Source organism: Empidonax traillii, unplaced genomic scaffold (genome assembly GCF_003031625.1).
Source record: "Empidonax traillii isolate 1590-97213 ecotype Southwest subspecies unplaced genomic scaffold, ASM303162v1 scaffold65:size4453928, whole genome shotgun sequence".
In the NCBI taxonomy this organism is placed as follows: Eukaryota; Metazoa; Chordata; class Aves; order Passeriformes; family Tyrannidae; genus Empidonax; species Empidonax traillii.
The window spans coordinates 222,774-241,926 of NW_020955258.1; the positions used below are offsets into that span (position 1 = coordinate 222,774).

The 19,153-nt window shown below is 38.5% G+C and overlaps 1 protein-coding gene across 5 annotated transcripts in view; it reads right to left on the reverse strand.

Annotated features, from left to right (window-relative positions):
• Positions 1–3,125: 3,125 nt before the first annotated feature.
• The window catches only part of FAM126B (family with sequence similarity 126 member B), a 49,137-nt gene continuing 33,109 nt past the window's right edge, over positions 3,126–19,153 (reverse strand). For 3 of the 5 annotated variants that reach the window (XM_027880106.1, XM_027880105.1, XM_027880107.1), the window contains exons 10-14: positions 18,251–18,367; positions 17,465–17,552; positions 13,023–13,182; positions 11,683–11,850; positions 3,126–6,876 (exon numbers count right to left, since the gene is read on the reverse strand). In XM_027880106.1, the coding sequence (XP_027735907.1) occupies positions 6,272–6,876; positions 11,683–11,850; positions 13,023–13,182; positions 17,465–17,552; positions 18,251–18,367 (1,138 nt within the window). In that variant the 3' untranslated portion in view covers positions 3,126–6,271. The remainder of the gene's footprint in view (positions 6,877–11,682; positions 11,851–13,022; positions 13,183–17,464; positions 17,553–18,250; positions 18,368–19,153) is intronic. The other 2 variants (XM_027880108.1, XM_027880109.1) reach the window with 2 other exon arrangements.

Sequence of the window (19,153 nt, forward strand, 5' to 3'; positions counted from 1 at the left end):
AAAGTAATCACTGTTATTGTTATTAATGTAATCAAACTTTTTTCAAAGTAATCATTGAACACTGACACACTGACACACACAGACACACCCCAGTACTAGGAATCTATTAATACTTTGACATGTTGGTTTATCCTGAGTGATTGTTAACTCACATCTACTGTATACTTGAAGCCACGAAATTTTTACTACTTGCATTTTTCATAAACTAATAACATGAAAGTCTAGCACAACAACAATAACTGCCTGAACAGAAAGAACAGTGTCAATAGTCAGTATTTCTGTCACTCCCAAGTACTTGTTTCAGAACAAAAGGTAAAAGGTTGCTTCACACACACTGTTTTTTTTTTGTTTGTGATCAGTTCTGGGGAGGATGAGGACTCAAACACATAGAATTCACTACTGATTTGTAAGGAAGTTTCCATGACAAAGCACCATAGAGACACTTTACCAGGAGATACTCATAAACAGAAATCTTCCCTGACCATTTTACCCTCTGAAATCAAAACCCGTGTGAATTCTAAACCGTATTTTAACATGCGATTAATCATCTTGTCAAGAGTCAAAATTTAAATTGCTTAAGAAAGTTGTATCAGAATGCAAAGACAGTTTTCTCTAAAACTGCTTACATCTTACCAACTGTTAAACACTAGGAGCTCACAACCAAGTAATTGGTCAATAAATCTTAATCTCATCACTTTGCTCATCATGCACAAGCTAAAATGTAGGGCAACGTTTTTACTGTACAAAGTTTTAATATACATCTGTTCCCATCAATAGCTCCTCGCAGGAATAGCTTATTAATGCTGTATGATAAAAGGGATAATTTATGGACCCATTTTAAATTCATTTGGTTCCTCAGATACTACCTTCGGTAAAATCTGATGAACACAGTTTAAAAAAAAAATCAGGGAGAGGTATAGCCTAGAGAAAAATAAATAAAAGAATGGAAACAATTTTTTTTTCCATTAAGCCTTGCATACAGACAAATAACATGGGACAGATTTTTCCTAAATCCTTTTCTTGAAGTTGTAAGGTACTCAGACTTCTTCACCTTGCTTCTAAACTTTTAATGTCACAGGCCTTGACACCTGACAAACTTACTAGGCAAGTTTATCTGAAATGGCTGTTACATGTTAAAAAATCTTGCTCTAGGATTTATTTTAAATAAAATTTCATAGGGACTATGTGGAAAACTCCATACGTATCAGTCTTGCAAAATCCACTTACTGCTGTTTTCAGGAACAAGCCACGTTGCTCACTGTGGAAGGAGCAAGTATTTTGGCTCTTTGGTTGGTAAAGACATGTGAATTTTGTCAGACTGATGCATTTACTCCCTAACACAACACACATGTCATGATCTGTTACCCTGAATCACCTACAGAAAAGCCTTCCACAGCAAAGTTTATCCAAGTGCCAAGGGGGAAAAACCCTAAAAAATAATCAAGAGAGACTAAGGCCCATATGCTAGAAACAAACAGCATTAAAAATACTGAAACAATAATAAAATATTGAAAAAACTTATCTAAATCAAGAATGCAATGCAAGTACAGAGGATCTGGCTTCTTTTCTTACCATGCTTAAAAAGGAGTGGTACTTTACAATTTTAGCCCTGCAATTATCCTAAACAAGAAATTGAAATAAAAGGGCCGTGTGTATTCTTCTGATGGACATTATAAGTGGTTGTCATAAATGACCTAGCTAGTGGCTTTAATGCTATATTTAACGTGCCAAGGGAGCAATATCTTTGGCAGTGAGAGAATTTCAGAATTTAAGGATGAGATTATTAGATCTACTGATATCGAAAGTATTGTTTTTGTGTGTAGTACATACATTTAATTCAAATATTCCATTATATTTTCCATACCTCCTCCAGGATTATGAGCACAGTACCTACACTGTACAGCTTGGTTTTTATGATTTTCTTCAAAAAGTTATTCTTGATTCTCTCTTGGTCTTCAAATTAATTTAAATTTGTAAGCCAAGATAAACAAAAATTTCTGGTTTGTGACCGAAGTTAAAATGCTGGACATTTAAAAAAGATAGCCATTGGTTCATGATTAAATAGGACAAGTTCAAACTCTTAGGTTAAAATACAGCCATAGCATAGAATTATCTATTCCAAAATGAATTTTTCAAAATATAATTCTCTGAACATGTTGTACATTAAATATTGAGGAAAATTTCCCTGGAGCTAAAGTTTTCCCAGAACACTAATAATCTTCATTAAAGAAGTAAAACAAACCACATAGTATCTGAAGACAAAAAGCAGTTAGAGTTGGGGTCACCCTACTGCAGAGTAGCTTTACCACCACTAAGATGCAGGTTTCCCCCTTTAATCTTGAAAAATATGTTCCTATTTACATACAGTATACACACAGTTGAGGCAATTGATTGTCAACACGTGACAAATGTATGTACCTACTCACACACAAGTAAACCTCACATGGTGAGAAAAAACCCTGTCCCAGTAAACTCCAGTATTCATAAATAGTGCAAATAAATACTTTGTCAGAAAACATTTTTTTCCTCACTATTTTGATGACTGTAGCTATGTTAAAGCTAGCAGGAGTACGCTGCAAATGTTGGATTTAAGAGCAACACAAATAGTTGAATTGTGAACTACAAATACTAGATCTAATGCTTACTGGATGCAACATGATGTTCAGCATTACAGAACCAAGTATGCTGTTAAAAAAACTTCTCCAAATTCACATCAGAAAGGGTGTTCAAAGAAATCTGCATTTAAAATGGACAGTGATACAGCAGTTTCCAATTGAAAAATAAGGGGATAATACAGCACTTTAAACTGTCATCTTGCAACACTGATTTCAATAGGTATTTTTACTTCATCACTTTGCTGTCTGCAGGATGAAATAACGGTTCATCTTTCAAAAAAAACCTGCTCACAATAAATCCCTGAAAAGGATAATCAAGCTGGAGTTCACAATACCAATATTCTGTATTTTCTTAAAATTACAAAGCCCAACAAAAATGAGTTGCAAAATGGCAGCATACTGTGATGCGTATCAAAGAATATTTAATTTTTTCCTACTTGAGTATCCACACTTTCTCACCTCAGAATTATATGTATGTGCATTCATGCACACAGAGGGGGGGAAAAATAAAAAATTCAGTGTTCTGCTTCTTGTCCTTCTTTTACAATGCTGCAGATGCACTGAAATACTGCAGAAATCTAAACCTAGTGCCTCATGTCAAGTACCAAATGTTCTAAAAGAAGACACAGAAGAGTGAATTTACGATGAAGAGGTTTGATTTAAGTCTAAACATTTGTCACGGGTGTCAGAAAATTTCAGTATGTTTTGTACGTTGTTTAGTATTTAGCATATGTAATCAGAAAGCCGGCAGATTTTTCCCTCCACCCATATCCCAGACACTTCTAATTTTATTTCTGCCCCAGTACTTTGAAGTGTACTGAAGTGCGTGAATTTTTTCTACAATCTTGACACACCTTAGCGTAGTTTGAGACACATTTAGAAGCATTAATGAGAAACGTGACACACAGCACTGCACAGCCTGTTACTACAGCTGGTTTGTAGGTATCAGTGATGACTCCATTTGTAAGATAAATATTAAACAGTACTTGGTGGCTGAGAAACAACAAAACAAGCTCCAATAACTGCACTAAAAGGGTAATTTTGAGAAGTTATAGATGTACCACATTAGCACATAGCAAAAATTATTTTTTTTCCAGGGATAAACTTGAACTCATTTTAAAAAGACTGATAGGGAATAGGTATATATACACAAGAACAAACCAAAATACAATGAATGAAACTGTAACAAAAGGCACATCAAAATGAGAACTGTAAAAATACCATGAAAGATAAGAAAGTCTGACTTTAAGTTTTAGCCAATTCAAACTGACTTCCCAATCTGAAGTTACTAAAGCTGTCTCACTTTCCTGAAATAGTTTTATAGTGTGGGACCTCACACAAAAGAATATTTTGTAAAAAAAAGACTGTAATATTTGATCTGATGCCAATTTAAGTGTCCTAAAACTTCTGGAGGAATGCTTACAATGCAAACAGTAGACAGCAGAGAGCCTTCCTAATCAACGACTCTACTTTTTAAAATACTAAAATTAAGTAACTCTTAGAAAATAAGCCGATGCTCTTGACCTTTTCTTTCCAAAAGAGTTAAAGCAATTTCCTTTTTGGTGATCTCCACTAAGTATAAACTTTGTACTTTCAGCCACAACTTGGGAACTGTCCCCACTACCAAAACTTTATTTTATAAAGAAGAGTTTAACCATCTACAGCTTTTGACATTTTTACAGAAACGTAAGCCTTGCAGCTTAACTCACTTTGCCTTAGTTCCATCTGTGTGTGACTAGTGTCCTTAAATATTAAACTTCCACTGAGAAACTGTAAGGTTTTCTTTCTTTCTCATTAGTCTTTTTACTCTAACTGAATTTCTGCATCAGTCCAGATGCCATTTAATTCACTTTATGAATGTATGATATGAAGACTAAGCTACCAAAGTGACTTGTCAAACCATTAAAAAATCTTCAAATATTTAAACAAAAATGCAAATTTGAAAAAAAAAATTCTATTTGAAATAGTCAAAAGAGAAAAAAAACCAAACCCACAAAAAACCCCCAAACAAACAAACAAAAACCAACCCCAAAGCCCAAAAGACATTCAAAGACAGCCTGCTGTTTTTAACTGCTTACGTTTATCCTTCACAGTGACAGAGAAACCAAAGTGCCCACATAAAAAACATAACTTTCCTGCAGGTTTACAATTTGTAAACTTCCAGGGTATCATACATGACTCAAGCATAGAGAACGAGCTTTCCCCTTTTCTCTCTATCAATCCAAAGAGAGATACAGAGAGATGGAGAGGGAATGACAAATATTCTCCCACGTAACCAGAAATGTGCTTCTAAGCAGTGTTCTCTAACATAAGTACCAGCCAGTGCCCATACATCAGTCATATACATTCAAGGCTTGGCTCAATGGCACGAGTTCTGAATTTTCTAGAGGAGGGCCAATCCACTAAAATAAAGAGTTAAAAAACCTCAACAGATTATATATACCAAGGCAATGAAGTGTGATCCTTCCGGGGAGAAAAGGACTGTCGGTACCCCTTTGCACAAACAGCGTCGCTAGAAAAGCATTTCACACTGAAGCTTCAATGTTTCTAGCAAACTATTGTCTCTATCCCTGAGACAGCACCTTGAGAGTATGGTCTGTCTGGACTGCAGGATTCCTCAAATGACGCCACGACTGAATTCAGGGACATTGAGAAAGCAGCTGAAAGGGGTGGGGGTGTCCCAACAGCCACGATACCAAAGAAAGCAGCCTGAGAAATACTTTTTACCCGAATACACCTTTGAATTCAGTGATCAGCACCTCACAACAAAAACAACAAAAATGGAGCAGAGCTAGCCATTATTTCCTGGGAAAGCAGTGTTTCCCTTCCACTTACAAACCAAATTGTTCTAACAGCATGGTGTTGTGTAAATTTTAGTCTAAATGCAGAATGACCCTGTGTCCTGGAGGGGAAGACATGTAACATTACAAATGGCTACAACGCCATTAGAAGTGCATTGTAACCTACATTATCAACTTAGAATCCTCTCTCCGAGGGAAAACAGCTTGTTAATACACGTCTCAGTTGCTGAACATCAAAAGCTTCTGGGATGAGAGACTGGGGGCAGTCAGGAAAAAACTACCCTCATTTTTATGAAAAAAAGTGCTGTAGGCAGCCAGGAGCAGCAATGACAATCCCCTCCCCAGAATTGATTGCACAGACTCAGAGAGGTCCAAAGTCACACTAGAATCTCTGAGGCACTCCTGGTTCTGAGAAAGAAAAGTCATGATCCAGTAGTCTTTGCAGTACTGTAGACCGAGAAAACAAACCCGTTTCTATTTCTTAACAAAGCCAAAACATCATCTCATAGGGATCACATTCACCATTTCCGCCGGTGTCTCCAGTCTCACAGTGTTGAAATGGGACTGATCAGCCTACGATGGATTGCACATCACCCAAGGAGAAAGGAAGGCATGGAAAAAGGCATACAGTACATTATATACTGCTTCACAACCATGTTTACAAGGGGGAAGGAGGATGAAGGTGAGGGAAGAATTATTGCTGTTTCAGTAATACAGTATGATAGCTAAACCAAATCAAACAAGATCACAACAGTCAGTATTTTCACACTGTGGGATGATGGTTCAGGTTTTGCCTAAGGATGAACTTGCAGGGGATTAAGGGGAAAGAGGGAATACTAAGGAAGGGAGTCAAAGTTACACCTGGGATATCAGCTGCATATTGAAACTTGGAGATCGAGACTGCTTGGTCAGGGGAGCTCCTGGGGTAAGGAGATCTTTACCTTCCCCAGCTTGGCCTAGTCGGTCCTCCTGTAGGCTGATAGTTGAAAACCGATTGGTGTTGCCAGCCGCTAGATTGGAAAAACCCTCTGTACCAGCTCCACCACTGGAGCCTGCTTGACTGCCATTCACATAGTCAAATGATTTACTGGAGGAAGCACTGGCGGTCCTGATCAGGCTCAAACTGTTGGCTTTTGGCACCACCTGCCCAGCAGGCAGGCTGAGGTGTTTCTTAGTAGGTGTCATCTCGACTGTGTCTCCAGCCAGGTCAGTGGATTGGTGCGTGTACTGCTTTCGAGCTACTGAATCTCGGGGGCTCTCCGTGGATTTTGCTGCAGAAGAGGTTTCTTTCTCCTTAGAAGAACGCCCACTTGCTGTTTTCCTTAAGCTGCCCTTCTGCGAGACAGAGGATACAGCTTTGGTCCCAGCGGGCTGGCTGCTGAGGGAAGCTCCTGATGAAAATCCTTCATCAGCATCATTAAGGTTCACAGACTCTTCTCTTCCATTTACACCTTCAGTATCTATTAGGAAAAAAAAGAAGGAACCAAAAAAAACCCAAACCAATCAGAACACACAGAATGCATTTAAGTTACATGAAGACAAAGGTGTGCACAGACTGTCAAAACAAACCTCATTTGCTAATGCACCTGGATTCCACTTGCTCATTTTTCTTTTTGATTCTCAGCCAGTAATTTTCTTGCTGTGTTTAGCAGAATAACAGAGTCTAACAATAAGTGCTCCCTGACCTTGATTTGCCTTTCATCTACATCACTTTTATCAGTCAGAATATCGGTCCCAAACTTTGCCTATAAAACAAGTAGAATTAGGCCCCATTTGGTTGATTTGTTTTAGTTCTGTCTGTACATACTGTTACCCATTCTCCTCCTACATGTGGTTATAAAAGGAAACAAAACAAAGCTACCACCCTTTCAGATTTTTATCCTATTTTGAGGCAAGATCTAAGTATGTTCAGGATCTCTTCCAGGCAGAGTAAGTTCTGGTGAGTGCTCAGTAAGCTTCAGAATTAGGCTCCTTCCTAGGCCAGCAACGTTCACAATGTTCCAACAGAGGCAGAAGGCATCGTTGTACGTAGCTGGCACTTCAAACAATGCGACTACACTTTCTATTGAAGCTTAACCCAATTCCTAGTTCTCTCTCCTCCAAAACTCAATCAATCCTCCCTGCATTTCCAATCTGGGTACTTCCACCATATTACTTTTATCTCAGCATCTAGATTTTTCAGAGAAAAAAAAATCCCAAACCAAATAACCCTTGTATTAAGAGAAATTTAATCTCTGCAACACTTCCTGTTGCAGAATAGGCACTGTGCTTGTGACTGGAGTATCAAAGAGAAAATAAAACCCTGTCAATCTTATTTCTTAAATCCTCGTTTTCAGGCCTATTACAAGATTAGGGCTGCACACGTTTTTTTAAAATAAATCTTATTCAAGTACTTTTTCTAAGCTCCAAGTACTCAGAGGAAGTTATTGTTTCAGTAGAAAACTGAGCAGCATTTAAATTTCAAAACTGAAAATGGAGCTAGAGTTTTTGTTCCATATATCTTGTTTCAATGGGAAAAAGGCATAAATTTAAAGTGTATTAGCAAAAGTGGAGGCTTTCATGTTGAAAGAATTTTGCTTTTCTTTATAAAAGCTGTAGGGCCTGATTATTTGCAAGAAATTTGCAAAACCTATGGATCTATCCCAGTTGAAGCCACTATGCTGCTCCAGCTGTTATACTGTCCAACCCAGCTTGCTGCCAAGCAAACACGCTTAAATCTTTTTTGTGGAATGGGAAAAATGTGGTGGCAAGTATTTAGGAGATTCTAACGTTTGAGTGGAAGCTCATCCTTTCCTGCTAACTGTTAGATTAGGAACACCTGACATTACAGCAAGCAGAACAGACAGAGCACTCTCAGTGTTGTTGCAGGAATATAGCCTGATCCAATTCCACATTTCTGAAGTGTAATGCAAAACTTTACAGGGAGGTTTTATTACTCTGCTTTAAATTTCCTACTTCTTTTCAGGAAACTTTGCCTTGGAATTACCATTACTGTGTATCAGCTTACAGAAGATGTTTAGGCATCGCCAAATCAGACTGCTCTGAGAACAATGCAATGAGAGATTATATTCTATAGTTTTATGTAGTTCTCTTTGACTCATTAGCCTCCCAGAAGCAGAAAGCTAATATAATTCATGTTACTGCAGTCTTCCTTCCTTGGTAAAGCCTTTAGCCTTAGAAAAATAAGCTTCTTAGGTTTCAAGGGCTGTTATTAAAGTGTAGGGTGCATTACTTGCTTCAACCTCTATATCCATATTTAAAATACACATACTTTCCCCTTCTCCTGCCTGCCCTGTCTGGCTGAACTAGCCTTCATGTTCTTCTTGACACATAAGTGGGTTTTGTTACACTAAACACTGATATATTTAACTCACAATCCACCACATCTCCATTCCCCCCTCCAACCTTCCCACACATAATCAAAGATGCCAATAAAAATAAGACAAAACTGGAACATACCAAAAGCAAGACCACTTTTTCAGTTAACCAACATTTACATTTCTTTATATCATCATGCAAAGCCAGATGAAAGTGTGTTTGGTTACAAGCAGCAAGAGTAGCAGCTGAATTCCCCTCTCGAGCCCTTCTTATTCAAAAGAAAGATGTGTAACTTGCAAGAAGGTATCTGCAGATAACACAGCTGAGGTTTTTATCATTACAAGAACGTTAGCAGTTTTCAAAGTTTACGTTAAAACGTTGCTGCGTAATGGGATGTTCCTATTCAGGGACAGTGAAGCAGGATAGTCACACTGAAAAAGTGGCATTTTATCCACAGAATTTAAAGACAAGACTGAGAGGGGTTTGTTGCAAGCTTTTGGATGCTGCAACCATACAGGTGCCCAGGCTGCTCAGCAGTGCTAGAAAATGAAGAAGATAGAGAAGACAACATGCAAGAGAATTTCTGTCTAGTCAGATCCACATGCCTACAGAAGTTCTCAATGAGATTAAAATAATTCAGGAAACACATTCTTTCCCTAATACATGTTATTTTTCCTCTAAAAACTGCCCTCAGAAACAATAAAAAATTGTTTTGAGTCCTTACATAACCCGGGAGGAAAACCAGGATGATGTAATAAAGTTTTCTTTTTTCTTTTTTTTTTCCCAACAGACCAATAAGATGATTTTAAAAAGAAACAAAAATTAAAGATCTACTGCCTTCCAAGTACTCTTCTACTGCAAGGCCAAAACAAAAAGGGACAGTGCAACCCAACAGAAATCCTATCAATTGCACCACAGTGTGTACTCCGGACTCTCACTGTTCCTTATCAGAATAAATCTGCCCTCAAATAATTCTCTATTTGTGTGGATCCACAATTAATGCTGTAGCTACAGACACGATGTTCTCCACTGACCCAAACCAGCGCACGTAACCACAGCTGCAACCACCTGCAAGCAAAATACTTTGTATGGTATTACTGAGACATTCTTGAAATCTTCTTTTTTCTACTTATTGGGTCAAAACACTGATCTGAAGAAGGGGTTTTATACACCTTTTTAAAATTACTTTTAGTCTGTTTATCCTTCCTGTACCCGGAGGTCGAAAAGTAACCAGACGTGATCAGTCTTTCATTGTATTGTTTGACATCAAAACGATATTAAGGAGAGGGAATTTTCTAGCTGAAGTTTTCTGTGAAATCAGCATCAGTAAAATATCAGACTCCTATATATGCACACACATATGCAAAAACTCTATTTCTTGGCCTTCTCCCAGATGATATCAGCTGGAGAATTCAGTTTGTTCAAGCATGTAATTATACATTGCTAATGTTACCGAAGTAAATGATATTCAATCCATTTCTACTGAAGTAAAGCATGTGGAATGATGTCTTATCCAATATGCCAAGTTATAACAATGTCTTAAAACAAGCTAAGAATAAAAAGCAGTATCTTTATCAACTTTTTTCCAACTTCCTGTCTCTTACAGAAAGTTCTCTGCAGCTCAGGACTTCTCTATATCCTTCAGGTCATGCACATGCAAACATTAGTAAAATGGAGTGAGACCAACTGAAAAGTGAATTTAAGAGAAGACAGGATCATTTACTGAGCATGCTCAAATTCACAATGCACCAAGCAGATAATAAACTGCACTAAATATGTTTATGCCACTATCTTCTACAAAAGCGTGAGGTCTTAATTATTGACAGTAACTCTGATTAAGGGTAAGGATTCTGTGATAACACTACATTAAATCTCCAGATTATCCAGATTATTGTTTCCTGAAGAACAAATCTGAAACCTATGTAGCTCATATCTGAATGTGTAAATAAATGTCATTTATGATCAACTAAAGTCCTTACAGAGGCTGGAAACTCCAAAGGATTGTTCAGGTAGAGAAGAAGACTTTAAAATAGAACACCTGAAAACATATCTAGCTAAACCTACAAGAAATTGATTCTCATCTCTGAGAAGAAATGATTCAAGTTCAGTACTCAAAACCACCTTTTATTGAGTAAATCATCTTTACTCGAAAATTAATAGATGAACTTAAGCAAACTAAATTTCTACCACCTACTCTATCTGCTATTCTTGGCTGCAAAGCAGACATATGAATCCCTACAGCATTTTTGTGGACAGCACGACTAAGAAAGCAAGCAGTAATTGTTTCTAAAGTTTTTAGAAACATGACAACCTGTTTTCTTCTTGAAAACACAAGCGCTTTTTTGCTACTTGTCTTCAGAGAAGCCAGTTCTAAATGAGTTGTACGTGTATGAGTTTTTGGTTAAAGGATGACTGACAAATAAAACATCAGCAGTTGTATATTCATCGTAGATAGGCTTGACTTTTTTCATTCTTGAAAATTTAAAAACTGCAGACTATCAAGACACCGTTGCAACTAAGTTGTAGCCAAATCCATTTATTCTCTACACGGTCTACTTTTCAGGACTAGAATCCTGCTCATCTGGTGCATTTTTTTCCTTCTTAATATTAGATTAAACATGCTCAGTAATAGAAGGTTTCCAAGCAATCCCAAAGCTCTTGGCTATTACCCCTGTCTTTTTTTTTTTTTTTTTTTTTTTTTTTGCCATGCCAAGCAGTCTTTCACCACACAGATGCAAGCCCCAGGCCAGCCCACGTGCTAACAGAAGGTAGTACCTGACCTGGTGTTAGGTATATAGGGGATGCGTGTATTGCAAAGAGAAGCTAATACACCCTGGGATAGCGGAAACACACACTAGAATGGAAAGAAGTTCTGCTTGGGGATAGGGAGCCGGGATCCTCCTCCAGCAACTGCCTCACTGACTTCTGCCTCCTCATCTCTGTCCTACCCTCTGTGGTGGCTGCTGCCAAGGTGGGCTCCGGGAAGCCATGCTCAGGGGTCCTGCGCATCAGCACCTCCCCCTCTTGCTCACGTTTGATCCCTAGGTCTGTGGAGCCGTGTTGGATCGGTGAGCCAGGAATGCTTGAGTCAGCCTCGTTTGAGAAGTCAAAGCCATCTGGGATTCAACATATAACATTTTAGTGCTTTTCTGTTTCTTTCTCGGCATTCCAACCCAGGCGGGGAAAATAGAAGATTTATGCGGACACGGAACAGACACAGAACACTACCCATGCTCAGTTAAACGCTGGGAGAACATCCACAGAAAGGGACAGGTGGGCTGTACTGTAGACCAGAAATGAATATAATGGCAAGTACAGTGAAGACAAACACGACCCAGAGTCCTGGAAACAGAAGACTTGTTGTCCTGGACATCCTGATTCAACTGAAGACCAGAGGTCATCACATCCTTTTGCACGTGACAGAGAAGAATAAAAGAAAATAAAAGGGGGAGGGGGGAGAAAGTACCACAGGAAAATACACAATTCCTGTTTTCAGAGTCTTTTATCCTCAGTTTATTTTTAGGTTATTCTACTTTTTAGCTTCATCAATTTATGCAGCTTTTTTAAACCACTAGTTAATACACGGAGCAACAAAGCTTTACAAGTACGACAAAGTGATTTCAAAGCAAGCTTTTTGCTACACCTACACTGCAGATATCATCACACCAAGGTAAAGATCACTACATAATAATTTTTTTTCTTCATACCATCAAGCACACGTCCATACCATGTGAGTACTCACTGAGGAAAAATAAAGACTAATTCTGAACTATCCAAACCTATTTTATGGCCCCCTGATAAACTGGGCCATATGATGGGAGTAAGGTGTTCAGTTTTTCCCTCTCCCACTGCCATCATTAGCTTTAGGCAGCTGGAATCCTATCAAGGTCTGTATATTACCATTCATTCCCTGAGCTATTTATGATGGGAGTTTTTGTGTGGATTAAACAAAGAACTCAAATTCTAAGCCACACTTTACCCCTATGATTTTGTGCTGTGTTACACGGGGAACAGAAGAATTAAACATTTCCCACCTTCTCCATTTTCTCACCTACCTCATGGTTTATCTCCAAATCATAAACAAAACAAACAACCCAAATGTTCATGTTCATGCAGTGCTCTGAAGATGTAAAATATTATACATTATTACGGAGTACCACTTTTCAAAAACAAACAAACAAAAAACTCCCCCAACTGTTCCGCAAACATTCAAACTCAAAAGCCAGATTACAGTGATGATGATGAGTACAGTACACTGCAATACTTGCCCCTGTCAGAGAAAGCTCACCTTCTCTCCTCCAGCGATGCCGACGGATAGAGGCTGTTGTAATAGCACTCCGAGAAATCCTCGGCACTGTGGGAGTAACTTCCACTTTCAGTACCTTCTGGCCTTCCTGCGATGCATCGGGAGCGTCAAAGGGCAGCGAGTTCTTCATGGCGTTTGCAACCTAAGATAAAAGTAAAATGCTGTGCTACTACTGTCCTTGTCTGCACTAGAGGCAATATTAGATCTCTTGCTGGATACAGAAAGGAGAACAACCAAGAATTGTTAATTATGCCAGATCTCCTCAAGATGGATGGCGCCATCCCCAAGATTCACAGTTGATAACTACATTGAAAAGCTACTACATCATAAACCTACTCCCAAAACCTCAGTTGAATTTTCTCTCTTTTTTTTGAGGTAATTTATTTTGTTCCACATTTGCCACCTGTAGTGGCAGAGATAACAACCTGCACAGGAAGGTCTCCATCCAGAAGAGACTGCAAAATGACAAGGAAAATGCTATTTATGCTTTATGACAAGAGCGTCATAAAACTGAGTCACAGGCCAAGCCAGTGCAAACAGCCTGGGGCCTGGTGCACAGAGGGACAGAGGGACAGGGCCAGTTTCCATCACACCCTACCCCATACTGGCTCCCCCCCAGAAAAACCCTAAACAAAAAACCCCAACACAACCTAACCAAGGGGATCAGACTGCAGGAACTGGTAACATTTATTTTTTTAAAAGATGCAACCTAAGCAGTGAGCATCAAATTACTAAAATGCATCTTTGTTAGACCTATTTTTTTATTGTAATAGCCTAGTACAAAGGCAGAAGTTTTGTTTGGCAGCTTTGAGAAGAACAAGTGACCTCTTTTGGCTTTGATGTTTTAATTGCTTCTTTACATTTCCCATAAAATGCCTTTGAGGGATTAGAGGTTTACTTTAAAAAAGAAAAAAACAGCTTTCAGAAATGCTTCCTAGTTTACAAGTAAATTGTTCAGAAAAAGTGAACTTGTGTAGCAGCTCTTGAAAAGCTCTGGGTCTCTGTGGCATGCACAGTATTCTACAATAGCAAAGTTGATGCACACAAAATATTACTTAAAGCTTTAAGAAAAACAAAACAGAAGTGCAACACACAAAATGGACACATCTGGATTTTTCCAAAATCTTACTGACATTATACAACTAAGCAGCAATAAAAATACCAGTCCTAGGGGACTGAAATGGCAGCCATAGCTGATCCTGATCTCCTGCTGCCACTGTGATCCTGTAACTCTATATCAAACATCTTTTCCACTGCCTTCCTGTCTGACTTCTAACCAGCACAAAAGATTATTGGCGCCATCATAGAAATACTCCTTATCATTCTGCCTTTCACTTGTCCAACACTGATTTTCCCTTTGCTAACCACTTCTCAGCCTCAGCACTGGTTTGTGAACTGCTCTCCTATTCACCCCTCAGCCCTTTTCCGTGCCATTTCCTGAAATGCTACAGACTGCATTCATCCTATCCTTGATCACTACAGACCTGAGAAACTCATTGCTGCTGACTGAACCAAAACAGATCAAGTTCAACATTACACAACTGTTTGCCTTCTCATCTTCTACTCACTGGAGTTGCTAACCTCTTTGGAACAGGCACCCTTGTCAGTATACAGGCTGGAGAAAAAATTAATCTAAAAACTATTAGCAAAAGGCTTCTGTAACAGAACCAGAAAAGCGACAGAGCTTTTTCTTGTTGAACCTCTTAACAGCTGGCCTTTTCTAACAGCACAAACTGTACTTCTGGGGACTGAGAAAACCATATGGAGATAAAAATCAGTGCAACAGTAAATCTTTGAAACAATCTGAACAACCAGTCTGAATGAGTCACAATCCTTATCTGACCAAAAAACCCTCAAAACTACGATCTTGCAGGATGCAAAAACACTTGCTCACGACATCTAATCTAGCACTGAAAGGCAGGAAAATAAATACACAGCACAATTCAGACTTGGCAAGCCGAGTCTGCATCAATGACAAAGGAGGGTTGGTTCCAGGCCAGATATCCACTCCTGTCTACCAGAAAGGAGCTCTAACAAAAGAACATTCAACAAGAGCAGTAAGTGCATCAATAAAACACACCGGATAAAGGTGCTGTCACAATAGGGATTTGCTGATCCATGATTCTTGTGTACTGAAGTAGGAAAGCCCAAGTGTCTCTGCTCTGAAGACAGGGATTTCTGTCTGAAAAGGGTGCAGAACTCTTGGTTCAGAGGAAAAGAGTGACTGACACTGGCCTACTCCTCAGGTACAGGATGGCAGTAATTCTGACTCTTCATGATCAGTTTGCCTCTGTAGAAACTCACAGGTTTGCTGACTATGAAACCAATACTCAGGGTTTGTTAACAGAGACACTTTTGTTTACCCAGAAAAGGTCTTTCCCCTGTGTTACTTCCTGCCCTTTCCAGTACAGTCTCTGGGTAACAGTGGCAGAAAAACAATTCTACATTACAGGTATTTCAAGCTTTCTGATGCTGCTATTCCAGTTGGCATTTTTTGTTGTTGTTGGTTGGTTGGGGTTTGTATTTTTTTTCCTCCAGGCAATAAAAACCTACCACTGTATTGTCAAAAATATTTCTCCAAGAGACATACTCAAACACAGGGACCATGATGTTTCTCACTGTAATGATTACCAATGGTATTCCCATAATTACACAAATACCTTCAGATATCTAAAAATAACCATAATGTGGGGGTTTGCCCCAACATTAAATGGAGTCCAAAGAATTTGCTGCTATTAGGAAATCCTAGGCAGAAGCTGAACTTGAAACTTACCTGTGCAGAATCCCAGATGATATTTTATTTAGTGCTAGTAGTTTTAAATTTAAAATATTGGATTTTATAATGCTGCTAAATGATACACCTCTCCTGAAAAATGAAAGGAGATGAAAGGGCTCCAATCTTGGAAAAAGTCAAATTGCTTAAATATATAGCATGAGGGCAGGGACATCCAGGTAATTATTTTGTAAAAGTGACCATTTTGTAAAGCTGCTTTTTGGAAATTTTAGTAAAACAAGACAGGAAGCAGGCAATGATCAGAGTACTAAGAAGAGAAATTCCTCAGATAGACCTGTATGCATATGCAGGAAAAACCTGACAAGTGAGAAGGGGTAAAAATTGGTGATGTCATGATGTCACCAACACCAGACAGTGGAATTGAGAAGCAATAAGAACTTTGGAGAAAACCCAAAGATATTCTAGAAGATTCTTACAATTAGAAGTAATCTCTAAGGACAAACTGATTAAAAACGAACAATGAATACTGAAAATTGTCATATCATCAAGTTCCAGATCCTCCTACACATCTTTTAAATCCTTGATAGGATGGCCCAATTCAGCAGGTTCAACATTTAATTTAAAACTTTCAATCTGATGGAGTGATGCGTCATTTCCAAAAGGAACCAACTATTACAATAATTCAATGGATATCAGGCATTTTAAATGCAGCAGTGTCAGAAAGTCCGTAGACAGATTTTACTGCCAGTATTAATTTATCAAGAGAATAATTTTATGTAATTCATTTCTGAAAAGAGTGATCTCAGATTGCCACATAAAGAGATTTTTGCCAATCCACTTTTTCAGTTATGTAAAAGGCAGTGAAATTTTATGCCTGTTAGTTCAGAGAACTAAAGGTTTCTAGTCACAATTCTGATGCAGAAACTGAAACAGCAATCTATTTTACTTTATTCCCCTAATTTTCCCTCTTCTTTTGCTTCTCATTCCTACATGTGACAAAAATTCCTCCTTTCTGTCAACCTTCTCATCCTTCCCAATCACATCCACCTGCACCCAGCCCAGTTTCACCACTTCCCTCATTTATTTTCTCTCTTTTTATGATTAGAACAGCAAATATAGTGAAAACTGGGAAAAAAACAAACAAACCAACAAACCAAATCCAAACAATCCGAACTACTCCATTTTATTGCTGCTTCTCCAAAGAAGAAGGTAAAGCTTAAAATCTGGTATTGACTCTGGAGATGAAGCTCCTTTTCAGTTGCAGTTCTATCCTGTTGGTAGGTTTTTTTAGTGAGTTTTCAGTTAAACCACACAGCTTATTCTCAGCCGTGAGGAAGGTCTAGAAGCAAAGAAAACACCTTTTTTGCAACCACTGTCCTATGACATATAACTGTTCAGTTAAGCTTCTTTGAACCACTCATCAGTAGCTTATGCCAAAACAACATAAACATTTTGAGCCCACTGTAACCCATTAGAAATTCCTAGCTTCCAGCATCAAGGAGTCCTAGGAGATCCCAACACCACGGCTTAATGCTCAAGCAGAAGTATGGTATGAACAGCTATGCTGAACAACCACTCACATTTGACAGTGCAGTGAATGGCCACAAAAGCTCTCATTACCAGTCCACATCAGAAACACCTCCAAACTCCTCTGAACCAAGCCCATAAATTGCAATGGATTGTTTCTTACCAGCAGAGGCTGTGAGTAGAGTTCAAGCTGTGCTCTGTAAATTATGTCCTCCAATACCTCTTGGCCAAGTTCCCACTGACCATTATATCTAAAAAGTAAAGATAAATATCTATCTTTCACATCTTATGAAGACAAACTTGTCTTTTTTCTGCCCAAATCCTGATCTTAACTTCTTTGCTTACACAGAAAATTCATCAACTGTTTGTACACCCCAACCCTGTCACTTCTTTTAAAAGTAGAGAAAATTTATTCTTTTATTAATCTTGTTGGTAGAACAAGAAAGCTGTTCCCTGTCACATCCAAGCACGACAAAATTGATGCCATATTCAGGACAAACTTAAAAATAATAAAAAAATGGGGTCGGTATGTAAAGGTTAATGCTACTTAGCAGAACTGAATTTCCACCACAAATGGATTTTTGCTGCCTCAGGTGAGACTGACATCCTAGAGGTCTGCATTTCATCAGTTTATCTTGGCATCCAAGCTCATTATGCTTGTGAACAGCAGGTAGCTGGTGGTAGTGGGAACTTGGGAAAAGATGAAACCAGAAGCCTAACTCTCTTCAGCACTTACTGCTCACCTTTGTCACCTAATCCAGTGCTCACACAAATATTTCGACATCATCGGTTCACTGAATAAGCAATTGATGGGAAATACACTCAGCGAGTTACAAACTTGCCTTATCAGCTTAACTATTTCTTTCAATTATAAAACAACTGGCACTTATATTTTAATTCACCTAAAATCAGATTTTTCTCTTTAGGGAAAAAAACCCCATCCACTTACATGGCATAATAGACACCTGTGAGCAGCTGCACCATGAAGTCAGGGTCTAATACCACTCTTCCACAGGGCTCCTTCCAGCGTTTCTCGTGCTGCCGTGGAAATCCACTCACACACAGCCTGAAAAAAACCAACATTACAACAAAGTGTTGAACTCCACGAAGATTAAAAATGTCTTTACCCAACAGAGATTTTAGTTAATTTTCAGATTTATTTTTCAAAATATAAATACACAGCATAAAAGATTCTTATGTTCCTTTCCTAACCACTACAGCAGTTTTGTAACAGTGCCTTGAGATGTGGCTTGCTGATAAACCAGCGTTATTTTCCATGTAGCCATCAACCCCACTTGTTTTCTTCAAAACATTTTCTTCAACCAGCTTCTAAGGAATAAGGGTGGCAAGATATTCTCTGCTGCCAGCCACCAGGCAGAAGACCTTCCCCAAAATTCAGTAACTGAAACCAATTTTCTTTAAAGGAAACATTTCAGTGGTTCAGAAGAGAAACATGTCATCTCCCATCTAATGTATGATGACAGCATGAAATCACCCTTTACCTTAAGTTAGATAACACATATACCATATTCTTGAGAATTGCTCTCAGCTGCCTTCTAAAAAGTACTGTCCTTGAAAACAGGGCCTGCCTTCCCATATACCACCTCCATAAAAACCAGGATAATTCATTCTATCAGTTTACTATCAGCATCTTCATCACGGAAGCAGTGCATGGCCACTAACACACAGTAACTGCTGCACTGTTTCCAAAACAGAAATCCCTTGCATACAAAATGTTCTCTCTCCTCTCTACTAAAAGAACAGATCTAATTTTCAGATGCAACATGTTTGGCAAATTTAGCATAGCTATAACTCAAGTGAAAATGATGGAAGCATACCAAGAACTAATCCA